Raw genomic sequence first — 17879 nt, 5'->3', positions numbered from 1 at the left:
ATGAAACAATGAGTTCCTTGAATTTGCTTGTTATCTTATAAAAGCTTTCATGTGGTTGGTATAAATGTTTGGATTGTTACTGTATATGTAGGAAATGCTGAATACTCGTGTCTTTATAACGATCTTGTTAATGTTCTCAGTCTGTGTATTCATGATGTTTGGGGAGGTTCTGAACAAAGCTCTGCATGATTTTAAATAAAAATGTAATTTCAAGTCCTCTCTTTTGTTCATAGACCTAATGACAAGTAGAGTCTGGAAATTTATAATGTATTTTCTTTTAGGTAATAAAAAGGCAAACTAAAGTACCTTTATTCATGAAAAAGTACTTTATACTTGGTGGCCTTGGCCTGTCCTGGGAATCCTCTGCAAGTGAGAGTTATGGGGCTGGTGTCTCTGGTCTGACACTAATGTACTTCAGATGATCCATTTTAAGGAAGTGTAAGACAGTCTGTCACTTCTGTTCTCTTGAGCCCTTGTCAGTCCAGTACCTGCATTTCCTTTCAGACTGTGCTTACAGATCTTCAAAGACATAATTTGTTGCTTCAGTCTCTCAGATACGATCACTGCAAGGTTCGTGGGAAATAGTTGGTGTTTGTTCACTGTGTAATGTGAATAATCCTGTACTGCTCCTTGCCCCTAATTCCAATAGGGACTATACTGACATTGTCATAAAAGGTGTCACAATTATTGGGAGAGATAATAAGCAACTATCCAAAAAAAAAAAAACCAAAAGTGCTTAAGTGCTTGCTCTTCTTGGCTAGACTGATTTTCTGATTTTTAGGGAATGTGTTCAGAAGAACTAACCTCAAATATAATACCCAGCAGGTTTTTCCTACGCAATTAAGCAGTTTCTTTGATATTGTTTCATTAAAGTTTTAGTGAAATATTTTCAGACACTAAAATGTCATTGTTAGGATAATAAATCTGAAAATCATCATGAAGTGTAACTTTTTAGCTTATGTAATGATGTTATGTTCTCCTGACATCTATTTTTTTTTTCCCTTTCTCATGAAGATTTTGTTTATAGTTTCTTCTTGGTGCCAGCTTTGAGTAGTTCTTAACAAACAAATTTCATGAAATCCCCTTGTGCGTAGGTCTCACTGAGCCTCTTCCAGAAATTGTGTTGTGATTATAAATTTTACTGCTTCAAACTGTGAGCTAAAAGCTCCCTGCCAGTAGTGTCGTTTTGAACCCAACAACCAGTGTGAAGCTTAGATTATGTCTCGGAGTGTAATAGTCGATGTGCTTTTGCATAAAGGGTCGCCTTCACGAGCAGAAGATGAAAGAAGCCAACCATGCTGCCGCTGCGCAGATCTTTGAGAAAGTAAATACCTCCTTGCTGCCTCTGAACGTGTTGGATCTGCATGGGCTCCATGTGGATGAAGCTGTGAATCAGTTGTCCAGAGTGCTGCAGGAAAAATGTGAAGGTAGGAATGAGCTAATAATTCCTGTCCCCTAGAAGTTATCCTCTTCATTCTCTGCTAAGAAATCACTATATATGGCAGTGTCCGAGGGTCTGAGTGTAATCTAGTACTATGTGGAAACAGCTGGCTTCCGTGTTGTTTTATTTTCAAAGTTCCCCCATGGAAATTGTTTTCCTTGACAAGGCAATGATTCTTTTTGCTCAAAGCTGCCAACCTCCATACCCAGCATTTTGCTTCTTCTTTGTAAATCTTACTATTGCTTCTGTTTTACCCTCTCTTTATTTTATTTTATTTTTTTTTTAAGACTTGATCTGTCCTTCATGGCATTTTTACAGAGGTGGTAATGCAAATATTTGTGTCGTCTTTGCATTGCTTTGTCAGAACTATTTTGCTTTTTTTAATCTTTAAAGAAAAATTGGTATTTTGGAATACTAACCACAATGATTAGATTGTCTTCAAGTTTTACTTGAAATTGTGTGGTTTAAGCTGTCTTTCAGTAACTGTTGCATACATTTGCCAGTAGGATCTCTTGAGATCAGAATACTGCTGCTGCTTCCATAAATGACATTTTGTGCAGTTTTGCTTGAGGGCTTGTTTTTTCTCCCAGTGGAGTGAGTGCTCTGGTGATTCATGAGTGTTCTTGCTGTAAAAAGATACATTTTCTGCATTATTAGTTTACCCTATAAATCTAAGCACACTGGGAATGCTTTTGTAAGAAAAATTTCTCATGCAAGGTACCACTGCACAAAACTTTTCCGTAATATACAACAGCTACTCCACACAGTAGAAGCATTAGTGTTCGGTAGGGCTCAGATAGTCCTTCTTTTTCCCCTTAATATAGGTCAGAGCTAATTAAATTGCATTATCTCATTCTACTCCTGAAATTACATTTGTATACTGTAAGCTGTAATCTAATGCTTTTTTGGAGTTTTGTGACTCTACGCTTACATCATGAGGTTTGGAATGATGGGAGGGGCTCATGGTTCAGTCCTAGTTCTTGAAAAGAATTCCTCTTCATTTAACATACATGGGAAAGGGATCAATCAATATGGGCACCTAGCACTGGCAGAATTAAGAGTAAACTAACACTAAAAGGTTGAGATAGAAAGAGAGTAGGTTAGGAAAGATGTCAATGTGAAGTGATAATCTTGAACTGACAAATTTTGGCTTGCGAGAATCCAACTTCATTTATATTTTTTCATCTTTTTTCTTAATCAATTTAGGCTGATGTGATCTCTAGGCTAAGAGCAATTTCATTTTGTATCATGGCTAGATAAACTAATAAAGTTCATGATGTGCTGATCTACTGATTTCATATGCTCCAACATAGCAAAAATTACTGTCCAAATAAGTGTGACTTTAAAACCAGTTTTTGACATTTATATTTTCCTTTTTTTTTCCTTTCTTTATCCATTAAAGTCTCATTTGTTTATATGCATTATTGTCACTTAAAAATTGGTGTGTCGTCCCTCTTTTTTTAAAAATTTTGCAATTTAACTATATTCTCATGGGGTGCAAGTTCCAACTAAGGAATAGATGATAGAAGCAGTAAAGCTGCTATGAAATTAGAAGGATTTTCTGATGATTGCACCATGCGTGTTGCAAGCAATCTAGTTTTAAAAAGCTTGACTATATTTTTCTTTCAGAGAATCTTTTTCAGAGGAAGGCAAATAGGACTTTTTATATAGGTGCATAGCTACCATGGGAAAACAAAGCTCTAGATCACTGGTGAAAGTTTTCAGAAAAATGGATGTACAGGTTATGTTGAATGCCAAGTCTCAGCAGAGGGAGAATTTTAACCGTTACAATCCCTGCTATTACAGAGTACCAACAGACAGGTGGTAAACCTTATCTCTGTGTTATCACGGGAAGAGGAAGCCATAGTCAGGGAGGAGTTGCTCGCATCAAACCAGCAGCTATCAGATACCTCACAAGCCACAACTTCAGGTGAGTTTAGATTTTTGTTAGTGATTCATTTTTTCTTATCCCACATTTAACTAACTGAAATTGAAGTCTGTTTTAGAGTACTGCTAAACTACTAAACAGATCAACGCTGGTCTGCTGTTTCATAAGACCAGTGCCAATTGTATGACACACAACCATCTAATAAAGGATGCCTATTAAATTTTAGATCCTTTCCTCTATGGTAGATGAAAACAGTATGAATTATAGTTATCTAAACATAGCTTAATTATCTTTTTTTCCATTCAAGGTTGCTAGCTTTAATGTGAGGAGTTGTAAACCATGCTTTTTATTGGTCTTCAATATATGCTTCAGCTCTCAGCTTCTTACATGGGACAGCAGTTTAGCAAGTCTGGGTTGGTGTCATTGCGTTTGCTGCCTTTTCTTTACAGGAGTGTGAAGGTGGGACTCAGAGCAAAGACTTTTTTCCATTTCCCTCTCACTTTCTACAGAAAACAAGGGAGAAAATGTATTTTGAAAGAAGAGGGGATAAAAAGGGAGTGGGGAAAAAGGAGCAGAAAGAATATAACCAAGAATATTGGACGACCTTTTTGTTTTTTAAAACTCTTCCTCCCAGTTCCTGGTATTTCCAGCTGTTTGCTTCTCCAGACCTTTATAAAATCCTCCTTTGCTGTCATATCCAGAGGACACGATGCTGGTTTCCTGACTCCCACATGCATATATACTTGACTGAGAACCTTATCGCTTTCCATATGTTTGATGAGGGCTGCAGGAGATGGCATTGCATGTAGCGTTCATCTTGAAGCTTCATCTTTTCTCGTTTCACAGGTTCGCAGAAATAAAACCAGGCTGCCTGAAAGTCATGCTGAATTGAAGGGTTGTCAAGAAGAGATGAGGAATACAGAAACTGAGATGTCGGATTACAGCTAACAACTTTTTGAACAACTGCAATAATGTTTTGTAATCTGTTTTAAAGGATGGTGTTTTATCAGAAATGGTATCGATTTACAGCAAGTGGTCTTGCCAGTGTATTTCCAAGAAAACTTTCATGTCAGATGGATCTTCTTTTTGAATCTTCACAAAGAAGACAGGTTTTACAGGTTTTGGAGTCTTAGAAATGCAGATTAAAATTCTGATGAGCATTATATCATGTTGTAATGGGAAGTTAGGGTACAGTTTTAAAATGCAACTCTTAACATACCCAGCCTATGACTCTTTCTTCACCTTCATCCACTGAAATTGCAGTGGATTCTGTGCTTTTGAGATGTAGTACCTTGGACTTTTATGTTATGATGCAAAATTTTGTGCTAAACCCCTCAGAAGAGCATGAGGAGGTGGAAACTCAGCAACTACTGATGTTTCAAATCCAGTCACCGTTGAATGATAAATACATCCAGATTTCTTCAAGAGTCTGATTTAGTATTTTTAGTGGTCATTTTGTGATGACTTGACCAGTTCTGTTGTCCTTACTCCATTCTAAACTACTACTGACACTGATAGAAGTTACATATAAAGGACTCTGCATTAAGACCAGCTGTATGTTAAGTATTTTTTTTTTTTTTACAGACTTACTGTGATCCATTGAAGGGGAAAATACAACACAGTAGTTACATCTCTACTCACACATAAATAATACTGTAATTTCAGAAAAAACACTCAAAAAACAAAAAAACAACAACCTATTGGATGAAAAGTGTTTCTTCCTTTTATGTCTTTTGTAATAGAGCAAAATGAGTACTGTTTCATTTTACAGGTGTCTAATGGTGATGTCTTCATTCTGTGTGTATGAAATCTGGTGATTTTCTTGTAGTAAATTTGTTCATCTGTGAGGCATTTTAAATGTATTTTTTAACATCAAAATGAATGCTAATACTGCAGTAGTAATTGCCTAACTGGAAAGTCTAGGAATACAAAAGTTGCTCTGGTGGTGTTGCATCAGCATTTAAAAATACCTGTGTTTAAAAACAAAGATAAACAAAAAGAACAACAACAACAAAAAACTGAAACACCTGTACTTTGTCAAGCATTTCCATTAAGCAATTGGATAAGAAAAAAAAGATTTTTCACTGAAATATTTTTTAGAATGCATTACAACTTACATCTTTGCCTCTTAAAAGGCGTAAGAATTCTTTAAACTATTTGATTTTTTTATGTAAGACTTTTTTTTTTTTTTCAGAACAGATATGAGTTGTGTGTTAGGAATAATATTAATAGGTTAAGGATTAATAGGAGAGTCTTTCATTTTAAAATTACTTCCCTAGAAAATTTTACCCAGGAGCTACATGCACATGGAATTTGTATATGAATCCATATGTGTGTGCAAGTTCTGCCATTTGTGTGCACGGGTAGTAGTAAGCAAGGAACTTCTGTGAGAAAAGCTGTGCACAGAAACAGGTTTCATTTCAAAATGTGTCTCTGCAAGTTGCTGACAAACTGAAAGACATGATGTTTCTTGAATATCCATATTTGCTGTAATATATACACAGTGAACACAATGTACAGTAGATCTAAAAATGAGTTTGTCATGCTTCAGCAGACACAGTTATCTTTTTATGGTGATTTCAAATGCAAGAATAGCTTGAATAATATTTAATCAAAGAGACTCGTACTGGAATAATAGATTGCTGTAAGTAATAAGTTTTATGTTTTTGTGGGTACTTAATTCATCCAAATTGTTTCCCTTGTCTTTTTCTCCTTGCTGGACTACTCTGGCAAGCAGTGTTTGAAATACAAAAGGTATGGGCCCCCCATACAGCTCTAGCAGGGCTGTTTAAGCTACTGCACGACATCCTGTGTGATCAGGCCCGTGCTGTGTCCTCTGTGACAGTGCCTAAAATGGACTGAGATGTCACAAGATAGCAGGTCAGCTTATCAGCTGTCCAGGGCTGCAGACCTTTGAATTGCTTAAATGGAGCTTGGATCATTCTTTTGAACAAAGAAATTTCCTCCTGCTTCTGAGCTTACTGCCCTTACTTTTTATAATGAATGGAGGTGCAGCTCGTTGAGGCACAGGCCCTGTTGGTTGGCCTGGGTGCAGAGCTGCCCAGCAAAGGCCCTACGTGTGCCCAAGGTGTCACGCCTCGAGCTGCTGGGTGCTGAAGCTCTGTGGTGATGTGCTTGTACGTGGGGAAGTGCCTGTGCCTCTTGGTGTTTTGGGAGGGGGCCTGATTCCCTCAGTACATCCGCACCGTTCCTGACAGGGACAAAAACAGCGTAGATTTCAGCTCAAAAGATGAGCAGAAGAAGTTGTTGTCTTGCCCATCTGTTCGTCATAGCCTAGTTGTTGACGTGCTTACCCTGGAGGTGAGAAATGCAGCTTTTCACCTTCTTCTGGCTTAGCAGGGGGACGGCGATTGCACTCGACTCTCACTTCCCCAGAAAATACCATAACCAGTGGGGTTGGGGTATTGAAGTGCCGCTTCCTGAGCCTCTGCCAAACCTGCTCCTGCAAGCTAAAAATTCAAGATCAAGGGGGGTGAAAGAGATTAAACTATAGGAGTGTATAAACAGGCTCATGAGGAGGGCTAGGACTCTTAGAAAGAAGCTGTACCTGCTGAGCTTCAGTTGCCCTCCCTATAATTATTTTCTCTCTTTATTCCTGTTTGGTTAAATGCATAAATATGTTCAAGGCAAAACCTCAGCTCCACCCCTACTGCAGAGTTTTCTCCCATCTGTCAGAGTCAGCAGAGAAGTGCATAGCTCAGGAGCAATTTGGAGTCCTTCTTTCTCTCCCTCTGTCCATTGTCCTTTTGGGTACAGGCATGGGTTCACTGAGGTACTCTGAATGCCTTACCTGGTTATAAGTTGGTCATTTTCCTAATTAAAAGTTGTTTGATTACAGGCTGAATTTTGATGTCAGATGATAGTTTAAAACTGTAACACAAGCAGAACCAGTCTTGCTTTTATTGAAGTGGGAGATAAAACCTCCCTCAGCTTCAGTGGCTCGGGATGAGGCACTGCAGTTCCAATTCAGAGAAAACATGATGAGCTCAGGCTTTTTCTTCCACGGGAGTTGAAGTGTGTGCTTAGAAGCTGTTCTGAGCTGAATGCAGAATGGAGGAAGATGGAGAAAGAGGATCAGTGGAGAGAGAGAAAGTAGGGTTTTATTATTCAGGAACTCCATGCTTTCAAACACTTGCCAAACTGTCCTTAAAAACACACCGGAATCCTTGTATTTCTTTGATTGTTTGTATAATGGGATGAATATTTTATAGTGGGATGAATTATTTCAAATGTAGTTGTTTGAAAAGGGTATTTGAAAGTAGGCTACGTTTTACAACTTCCAGCCTTTCTGATGTCTTTTGCAGTTGCATTGGTGAGAGTCCTGAGGTATATCACGTACAAATCTTATTCTTAATTAAAGTAGCACGTAGTATTGCCACCAGCACTCTGAAGTAACGTGCAACTTTTCAAATACCTATATCGTGTACCACTTTTTAATCTATTATTCAACAGCATGTGGTTGTGATGGCTGCTGTCCTCTTAATACATGACTTTTTGTTTCTTTTTCTATGAAACATGTCAATGTTTAGTCCAATTTTTAATTTAGGAAAACTCTCATATTTTTTTTTTTTCATGCAAAATTTAATGCTAGTGCCAGCATTGATGTATAACCCTACAGTAAAGAAGAGAAAGCAAGCTCACAAGTACAACAGAGATGATTATTCTCTAAAGTAATGTGGGTGTTTAAAATATATTTCAGTCAATTATGAAAGCAGTGGGGCAAAAGTGATTTTTAAATGATACCTTGGTAATACTTGGATGAACTTGGATTCTATTTTTAATAGTATGTGGAACAGTTTTGTTTAAAATTAATGTTTTTATAGGCCTGTTGAAGGACACCTCAGGCAAAGTTTAACTTTTTTTTTTTGTGGCTGTGGGAAACCATTGCGACTCGGGAGTCCCCATTTAGGCTATGTCCACATGCCCTAGTTTAACCTTGTTGTGAGCACGTGCGGTGTCGGGGGAGATCTGTCAAGATCGGCCGAACATGGACTCTGAATAAGGTTGTGCTTGAGGAAGTGAAGAGTAACCAAATCGTTATTTCATCTTGCCACAAAATACGGTTGGTATTTAAGAAAACAATTTTGTTGTTGATAATAGCAAAGCAGGATCGTCACTAATGTACTATGATAAATTATACATAGGCTCTCTGTTGCTCATGCTTATATCTTTGAATGCATTTCTAGAATACTGCTCTCTTCACAGAACTAGGGAGAGGATATAGCATGGACATGGACAAACAAGTGTTCATCACCACAGTTCCTGTGTATGACGATTACTTCCTTTTTTCTTGAATAAAAATATTTTTAGTAAAAAAGAACTCCAATGGAAACCCAACTGATCATACTATTTCAATGGTATTTCAGCTAAATACCCTGCTGAGCATTGAATGACGATGTGAATATGCATGTGAAAAGACCTAGTATTGCAGCTACCAGTTGTAAAAGCTGTTAGGACCAGTACATTGGAAAATATCAATGTCTATTTTTAAATTAAAATAAAAAAAAATATTTTTTTTATTTGTATAAAGTTGTAATTTTGCTGTTAACTATAACTTTCATTTTTTACTGAAATACAATTTTGTAATTTGCATTTGGAATTTCTAATGTGAAAAGGACTTTACAAAATCTAGTTTAATAAAGAATTTTTGCCACAAGTATAGCCTTCTGTCTCTCCTTGGAAGACTGCGTTTCAGCTCGTATCAGATTTTGTCAAATAGTAGACTCAGAGTTCTGCATGAAAGCCACTTGTCCTGGCTTTGGGATACCATCTGTAGGGAGAGAAAGCAACCATCTGCAGGCGTAAAAAGGAACAGATTTGTGGCCTGATTTTAAGTGATGTGAGTGGGAGCTGAATGCTCACATTACTGAAAATGAGGGTCATGGTTTCAGGTTTTTTTTTTTTTTTTTTTTTTTTTCTTCCCCCTGAAGTAGCTGAAGAGAAGCTGCTTAGGCCTAGCTTATTGTGTAGGAGAGTGCGGGCAGTGGCATACATCAGAGGGGCAGGTAGGAGCACTGTAAAGATGGTTTATCAGTGGAGGAAAGTGCTGGGTAGGCCTCCTTTGGTGAGACCCCTTAGGTCAGAGGTAATAATCGGATGGATTCTGAGGAAGAGCAATTGCTGTGTGATTGTGGGTTTATAGCTAGCAGTCCTAGCTTTTCCCAAGGCTGCTTGGTGCAGATCGAGTGCGGGTATTGCTGTATCGTGTTCCTGCAGGGGTGGGCAGACACCTGAGAGCAGAGTGCTGGCTGGAGTCCAGCAGGTTTCAGTAGCTCTGGTTGGGGACAACTGACTTCGACGTGAGTTGGCTCCTGCAGACTTGTTCCTATGATTTCTTTGCCTTATAGCTTGGATACGCTGCAGAAACAAGCCAGGTTTGTGTGCATTTGTACAGCAAAGCCCGAACTAAAAAATTGATCAAGAGAGCAGGGAAAACAGGGTTTGGAAACATGAAAGCTTGTTAGAAGCTAGCTTAGATTTGACATGGCTGATTCGGAGGCACAGCTACATACCACAGCCTGAGTAATGTCTAGTTATTTTTTTTTTTCATTAATTGCAGATTCCTGTTTCTGGCAGCAAGGGCCACCTTGGGGGTTATTTTCTCAAACTGCAGTGTTTTAAAGTGGAGGTACTGCTACTCTCCAGAGGCAGGACAGCAGTGTTTGTACACAGTGCTGGACACGGAGACCCAGCATGGTTCCTATCCTGGCTACAACAGTCTGTCCTGATCCGACAGTTGCTGATTTGGTTATGCCTTTAGTTCCCTGTGTGCTGGGCCACCTCTGAGCTCCTCTCTGCTTACAGCTGGGAAACTTCTCCTTGTTGGTGCTCTGAGGATTTCTGAAAGTCCTTCTGCCTTCATCAATACGAGAGGTGGACTACTCTAACTTGTCCTTACCTATGGAAATGGTTTGAACGTTACCATCAAAAATTAAAGGGTAATATTTTTTTAATTATTATTTTTACAGGCAAACAGTAAATTTCAGCCTGAATAATTAACATGCAATTAAAGGTGGTACGTGCTGGAGGAACACATCAGGTATTGTGACAATAGGTGGTGCCCTTGCTAATGACATAGAGTGGTGGTGGCAGCAGCTTCTGCTGTGCCCTTCCCTGAGCTGTTGTTTCCCCGTGAGGCACACTGGAGGATGTTATTACACATCATGTGCTGTTTGTTTCTTCCCCAGAGGAAGAGTACTGTATTCAGAGTATTGTTTTGGCGACTTTTTTTTTTTTCTTTCTTTGCGTATGGGTGGGGTTGGGCTTGTTTTCAAAAAGTTATTGCTGTTCTTTGCTGAAGATGGGCAAGACCCAGAAGTGCGTTTTGCGCTTAGATCTGGAGATGATAACGTTGGGTTTTCTCCTTCAGCTGCCCTGCGCTGCTCTTTGTAGCTTGGCTGTCTGGCTGCTGTTCAGGGCCTGGCAGGGAAAGAAGTGCTGTTCGGTGGAGTCCTGTGCCGCCGTGGGTGTTGCTGGTGGCGGAGTCATCCTGAAAGCTCATGGGGAAGGACTCTCTTGATTTTGTTTGACTTTATGTGTCACGGAGCCTGGCTGGGCTAGCTACGGCTTCTTATCTGTTGTCACCTGATAAAAGGTTCCCTTTTCCTTTAGGTTGCTTGGTTTCTACGTGTCCTGGAGCTGGGAAGTGCTGTCTTTTGAGGATTTTCTCAGAAAGCCTTTCACATACACAGGGCATGTGTTTGTCTGGAGTGCCGGTTGGGAGCTTTAGCTTTTTAGGAGTGTGGTATTTAACAGCTCTCGTGTCTCATGACTCATTGCCCTGAGAAAGGGCCTTTCTTGCCAACCTCATGGTGCCCCTTTACCCTTTCCACCCTTCTGCCAGATCCAGGAGCCTTTCCCAACCTCGAGGTTGGTCTGTTCCGTGTTCCCAAGAGCTGGGGAGTACCTGGAGCACTTGGGATGCTGAGTCAGATCCCCAGCCTTTTTCTCCTACACCTCAATGGAAAATACATTGGGGGAAGCTACGGGACACAGAAATAGGTGAGTTGGGAGGACAGTAGATGCTAGGGCAGATCTGTAAGAACCGATAGGGAAGGGTGTCAGAATCACAGAATGACTGGGGTTGGAAGGGACCTTGAAGGTCATCGATCGGTCATGGGTGGGTGGATAGCATGGAGGTGTCCAGGAGACCCTGGGGTGCTGTGGGATCGTGCAGTAGGGTATCCTGAGTGGTTGGGGCACTACTGTCGGGGCAGCCCCATTCCTCCAGCCCCCACAGAGCAGCACTGACGTATCCAAAGCAGCAGCTCGAAGCAGACTGCTGCCAGGATGCGCCATTCAGAGGTTTTGCTGAATTAAATACATGTGGTAGGTAGGGCTCAACATCCTGTGAGTAGCGTGTTTTGTCCCACGGTCAGGTTCTGTTTTTGTTTGTTTTGCTTCTTGTTTTGTGTGTTCGCTTCATTTACGTAGCTTTCATGTTGTAAGAGGGCCACACATCTTCCTCTTGACTGAGATGAAAACTGTGCTGCCGATCCTGAGGAAGGGAAGGACTTGAAGTATTGGTAGCTTGTTGGTGGACAAATGGGGCTTTTGGCATCTATTCAGAGACAAGAATTTAGGCTCTCTCTGCCACTTCAGGGTTTGACAAAGGCAGCTGTGTATCCCCAGTGCCACCAGAGGTCCCCACGACCTGAGACCCTTGTGCTGTTGTGCTATCTGAACTTGCTACCCGAGCCGTGAAAACATAAAAGACTGAGGCAGCTTTGGAGTGGGGGCAAAGGATAAAAGACACCATTTTGCTTTCCTCCCTATTGTCCTAAGCTGTTTTGTATCCTCTGACGTGGTGTTGACTCTAAAACTACATTTGTGTCCTCCCTGTGAGTAGGAATGCTTTTCATACAGCTCAGGAGACGTTTGACCTGACTTGCAGTGTGCTAAAATAATAGTAAAATATTAAACGCTGATGCATTTCCTCTGTCTGATCAGGATGTGATAGCTGCTACGTTCTTTGGGCTGTAGGACATTTGAGTGTGGCAGTGCTTCCATGACAACGGTTGTTTTTAAAAGCTTTGTAAGCAACCACGTGGATCGTTATTATTTTTGTGTTATCTTGAGAAACGCTTACCTCCACTCCATGAAACACCGCCATAGCAGATACCGGACAGCACAGTGAACAATGGAAATCCTGTGCATGTGCCACAGATTTAATTGTTGTGTTTGATCTGTGAATGGGAGGAATGGTTGTATTGTCAGGTCAGGCTGTGGGAGCATTACGTGTTTGCTTGACTTCTGCTAACTCAAAAGGCAATGCCTCCAACTCTCACCTCTAAAACAAGCTTCCTCACCTGTGCGTCATCCTTTCCATTCCAGATTGCCCTTTTTTACTGTGTCTACAGTGGCATGTAGACAAGCCACAGGGGAGCTCCCTGCCGTGACAGACCTCTTCTTCTTCCCCGGGAGAATGGAAGAAGGAACCAGCGTTTCCTCAGTGCTTCTGGCCTCTTTCAGCTCTTTCTTCCCCTGCTTCTCTTTGCAGGGAAGCACCTCAGCTTTGTGGCCCTTGGGAAAGGCCAGGGTGGTGAGGGCAGGAAGCTGAACTGACCATGAAGGCATGAAGTCCCTCAGCTTGGGCACGATTTCACAGAGAAAACCACTGGAGCCTCCTCCATGGTTTCAGCAAAGCCACTAGGATCATCCTCATGGTAAAGCCAGATGGGGGGCAGGGAGTTCAGCTGTCCCTGGTGTCAGGGAATATTACAGAGGTCAGACAATTACAGAAACTGATGTGGGCTTGTGCTCACGCTAATCGGGCTGGTGGGTGGTTGGGGAATTAGGATGTCTACCTGATTCTGGGGAAGAATACTGAGTTTTGGGGAAGTAATGTGGTTGCTTTTGTGACAGACTGTTTTAAGACAAAATCTGGGGGGAATGAGGTAACCCTCAGTATGGTACCTAAGCATTCTTCCCTTTTAGGAAAGGGGAAGTAGATTTTCAAGTTACTCTAAAGGAGAGCACTTCCCATAAATTGTCCTGACTGCCACTTCCCTCCTGGCGTCACAGGAGGAATTATACCATGAAGTGATCGTCACTTTTCTGCTTGTCAGGTAACAAGAAAGGAAGGAGTGTAAACATTAGCTTCGCTGCATGGCATATGCCACTGACAGCCACATCTCGAGAGAAACATCCCAAAGAAGTAGCTAATCTGTTCAAAAATTAAAGGCAGTAAAGAGTAATTTTGTTGTTAAGACTACAGAACACCGAGGTCTCAAACAGCAGGGAAATCTCTGCTTGCTGCAGCTCCACCAGCATATGGGTTCGCTGTATGGAACAGAGCTCGATTGGGCTTGAAAGGAGGCCGGATAACGAGGTAGCTGCCCACACCCACGTTCTAGAGCCAAACCCAAGCCTGGTCACCATTTGCACAACCTGGGGTTTTCCATGTTAGGCCTGAGAGGTCTGCACTCAGACGTGCCCAGTTCAGTGCCTCACACCCGTCTCAGCACTGCTGCACCCAGGCACTGGGTGGCCTAGGGCTTGATCCCTGGACAGGAGTAGCTGAGGGCTGCTCCACGGCCACCTGAAGTGTGGGACAAGCCTGGCGATGGAGGATGATGTTTCCATGTCACTGTGGGGACCGATCTGCTGTTTCAGGGCAGATGGAGGTGCTCCTTGGCCCTCCCTGCCCAGTGAGTATACTGCTGGTGGCTGTGGCCCAGGCTCCTTTGTAGCAGTGCAAAGCCTCTCCCTCCACACCGGAGCTGTGTTGGATCCTTTGGCACACCTCAGGGCAGAGGCAGAGCCTTGGAAGGCGCTCGACAGCTGAGGTTTGAGAACTGAGCTGAGGGTTAGCCTCAGGTCAGGGTTTGGCTTCTGTGTTACCACCACACGCTTCAGACCGTGCCACTGCAACACCAAGCTGAGGGGGGCCTAACCACTGTGTTAGCTTGCTTAGAAACCAAAGCCTTAACTCACCAAGGCAAAGTCATGATATATATTACCAAAATCCATGTAGGAGTTGCTTGTGAAACTGCATTTTCATTTCCTCTTTCAGATTTGGCTCTCTGACAATGAGTAATTCTGCAGATACTTCTACGCTGGGTCCATTTTAGAGACTTTTGTGATGCTCTCCTCCATGCTGCAAGGAGGTCACCCTTTCTTTGAGGTATCTGCCCCTGGAAAGGGGATGTGCTCAGCCCCAGGTTGAAATGGGTCTGGGCAATGTACCTGTCTGGTACTGCTTAAGAACTCAAGAGAAAGCAAATAGCAGCATCCCAGTTCTCCAACGCGCTGCTGAAACCTTGACTGCACACATTTTTTCCTGCTCCCCTTTGAAAAGGATGATTTAAAACAACAACAAAAAAGTTTTTTATGAAGTAAACACACACCTTTTATGTTGTTTATAATTTTGGTGACGTGCCTAGATATAAACAACGATTGGCTTTATTTTGTGTAGCATAATGGTCACTTCGGACACAAGAAAGGCTCGTTGGAGCTAAATACAATGGGTATCAAGAGTGTCATGGTTTACTTCGTGAGCAAATCAGAGAACAACAAGGAAATCAGGCCAGGGTAACAGGAACAGCTTCCTTTCTTGATCTCAAATCCCTTCCCAACATCTGCTTCCCACTAATTTCTCCAAGTCAGACAGAATCAGTGGATCAAGGGACAAACTTGGCCTGTCATTGTAAACCACCCTAAGCCACAACAAAACCTTGGATAATGTTATTTTAGATTATTGGTAATAAATCCTCAGTTACTTGAGGTTTAAGACTATTTTTTTGCTGTCAACTTAGTCTTCAATGCAAAGAAAAAAATAAAAAAATAAAAAAATTTGCAACCCTCCACTCCACCCCCATAAATATTTTCCACAACAAAGTGTTTGTTTCTGAAAGTCCCAGTTAATGACTCATAGTGAGTTTAAAAAAAAGGAGAAGCAAGGTATTTTTGAATGTATTAACAATATTTTCTCACAGCCAGATGTTCCTCTTCGTTGCACAGTGTGAAGAGGTGAAAGGGGGCAGAAAAGCTGCAGCAAAAAATACGAGAACAATGTTAAAGAAAAAAATATATCAAGGAAAACGTATCCATTAGGCTGAGATGTTGCACCTGACTTTGGAATTGTGCTTTGTGCAGTGGGTGTGGAGCTGGGGTGGTCCTCATGGCATTCCAGGTCACTAGGAAGTGAAGTCATGGAGCAAGTGCTACACAAAGCACATGCATATCCATGAAAAGGCTCCAGAATTTATTCACAAACTCCCCCAAAATGAAGGTATTGATTAAAAAATCCACCCTGATGTTCAGATATTTTTAGGAAATTACTGGGTGAAGATGCTCCAGGAAGCATAGTGGAAGAAAACAGGCGGAAATCAAGGCATGTTATAACTTATTTCTTATTCTACAGTCTTGTTTTTCACAGAGCTCACGATTCAGAAGTTGTTTATGAAGTATTTCACAGATTGATGCGCTCTTTTTCCGAAATGCAGACTGCTTACCCAGATGGTCTCACATCTGGATTAGTCTGCAGAACAAAGCAGAAAAATATGGTTGCATTTAAAGTAGTTCTATCTGTAGCAGAGCTAAAAGACATTTAGACTTCACCTAAGACATTTATATCAATATAATTTGCAAATGGTAGTTATTTCTCTACTTCTGACAAGCCACAGCATTTTAGTGGAAACATTTTTAAATGTTTGGGTGTCTGACTTTCTTTATCATGATCGCAATGGAAACTTATTGCCTGATTGCATGCACTGGTATTGGGAAACACAAACCTGGTTAAAAACAGAAGAATAAGTGTTTAATGTGAAAATTAAGTGACATGAGTTCTCACATAAGTTATTGAAGCCTCTTATTCAAAATTTTGTCTCAAATGAAAAGGAGTATTGAAGCATTTAGGATTAGACTATTCCAAAAATGTCTTCTGTGAACTACCTTTTACCTTCATCTCTACAGATAATTAACTGAATTCATTTATTTTCCCCAGCCTAACTGTGCAGCACTGTTCTGCAAGCTTCATCTCAGCATGTTTACAGCCTCTTTACACAGGTAATATTATTTCAGCAGCTATTTATATTTTTGGCACAAACTGCGTTTCATCTACACATAAATTATCATTTTGTTTCACATAAATTATCATTTTGTTTCCTTTCTGTTTTATCTTGTAATTTGTTGATTTTAAATCATTCTTGGAAGCAGTATAACTTTATCTTGGAATGCATCATGCCAACATAACATTTATGTGGACAGATTCACTAGTTCTCTTCACCAAAGGCTTCTCCTCCTGCAATGAATACAAAAAGCATGGCTTTAGACCTGGATGAGGCAGCCTGATCTTGCTACTTCATAGCAAGAGATAGTCAAGAATGGCTTCAATGAAACCAAAATATTTTCTGGAAAGGTCTCAGGTTCCATTTTTCTGCCTCGGAGGCTGGTCGTGAAGCTGCTGGGCAACCCTGTGCTTGTGTATCTGGCTGAGGACCAGCCAGCCCCCTGCGCTGGTCAGGACTGGGGCCCCCAGCATTCAACTTGGGGGCCCCCATCCTGCTGTGCCAGGGCTCTCTGGCTGCTTCAGGAGTCTGGGACAGGGATGCCCTGATGGCAGTGCCATTGCCTGCTCGTCCAACGTGGGCAGCCTCTTGTAGTTCCCTGACCAGTGCAGCCAGCTGTCCTCCCTATGGGAAGGGTGGCAAGGACAGAGGGATCCCCATACACACAGGGCTTGAGTCAGGAAGGAACATGCAGGGAGCTGGGAAATGGGAGCTGGGAAATGCTCATAGCTCCTGCTGTACAGACTGTAGACCAGGCACTTGAAATCCCAAAACTAGCATTGGAGCCTTGTGGCAGGAAGGCTGGAAGTGATGATAACCCGGCCCGCTCAAGCTGTCTGTACTGGGAAAGGCACACTCTGTGTTTTATTAAAAGCAGGGAGTCATTCCAGCTTGCACAAAAACATGCCAAGTGTTACCATGCCATGTTACCAGCACGTGAATCATGTGCAGAACCACTGGGCAGCTGTGGCTCTGCTCCTCTTCTCCTGCTCGTGGGGCTGTGCTATGCCTCCAGCAGCTGGAGCAGAGGCGGCCGGAGGAGCAGCAGCCTGCAAAGAGAGAGCGTGCTGCAGGCTGCCGGCTCTGCCTCCCTCCCCCAGCTTCGAGGAGCGGGTTTTTACATGCCACCAAAGACATTAAGACATTCGCACTCACACGCCAACCCACAACAAAACCCACACAGGCAGCGCCGAGGAGCTCTCACCAGGAAGCTGACTTACCCTAAACCACTCCGCTATTTCTCGTCATATTACATCTGGGTCCCCTGTCACTGCCGCTGCCGGATGAGTGACCCAGTCTCCGGGACTTATTTGGCCTGTAGGTGCAGAGGGCCCTGCTCACCACTTACTTTTTTTTTTTTCCCCCTCTTCTTTCTACATAATATATTTTTTCTAATCTGCTAAAAAAAAGTCTGCCTGAAAACCCAAGAACACAGATCTTCATTCTTCTTTTTTTCTTCCCCTATCTCGCCCAGAATAGTTGACTTCCGTAACGTTTATTTTTCAACAGCCTCTTTCAG

The 17879-nt window shown here is 41.8% G+C and overlaps 1 protein-coding gene across 2 annotated transcripts in view; it reads left to right on the top strand.

Moving 5' to 3' along the window:
- N4BP2 (NEDD4 binding protein 2) overlaps positions 1–8996 on the top strand; it is a 40462-nt gene extending 31466 nt beyond the window's left edge. For both annotated transcript variants that reach the window (XM_084286134.1, XM_084286133.1), the window contains 3 exons: positions 1259–1427; positions 3248–3371; positions 4176–8996. In XM_084286134.1, the coding sequence (XP_084142260.1) occupies positions 1259–1427; positions 3248–3371; positions 4176–4221 (339 nt within the window). In that variant the 3' untranslated portion in view covers positions 4222–8996. The remainder of the gene's footprint in view (positions 1–1258; positions 1428–3247; positions 3372–4175) is intronic.
- Positions 8997–17879: the final 8883 nt, after the last annotated feature.

The sequence above is a fragment of the Netta rufina genome (genome assembly GCF_964035555.1).
Source record: "Netta rufina genome assembly, chromosome: 4".
Taxonomy (NCBI): Eukaryota; Metazoa; Chordata; class Aves; order Anseriformes; family Anatidae; genus Netta; species Netta rufina.
This window is presented reverse-complemented; position numbering and strand designations above follow the sequence as displayed.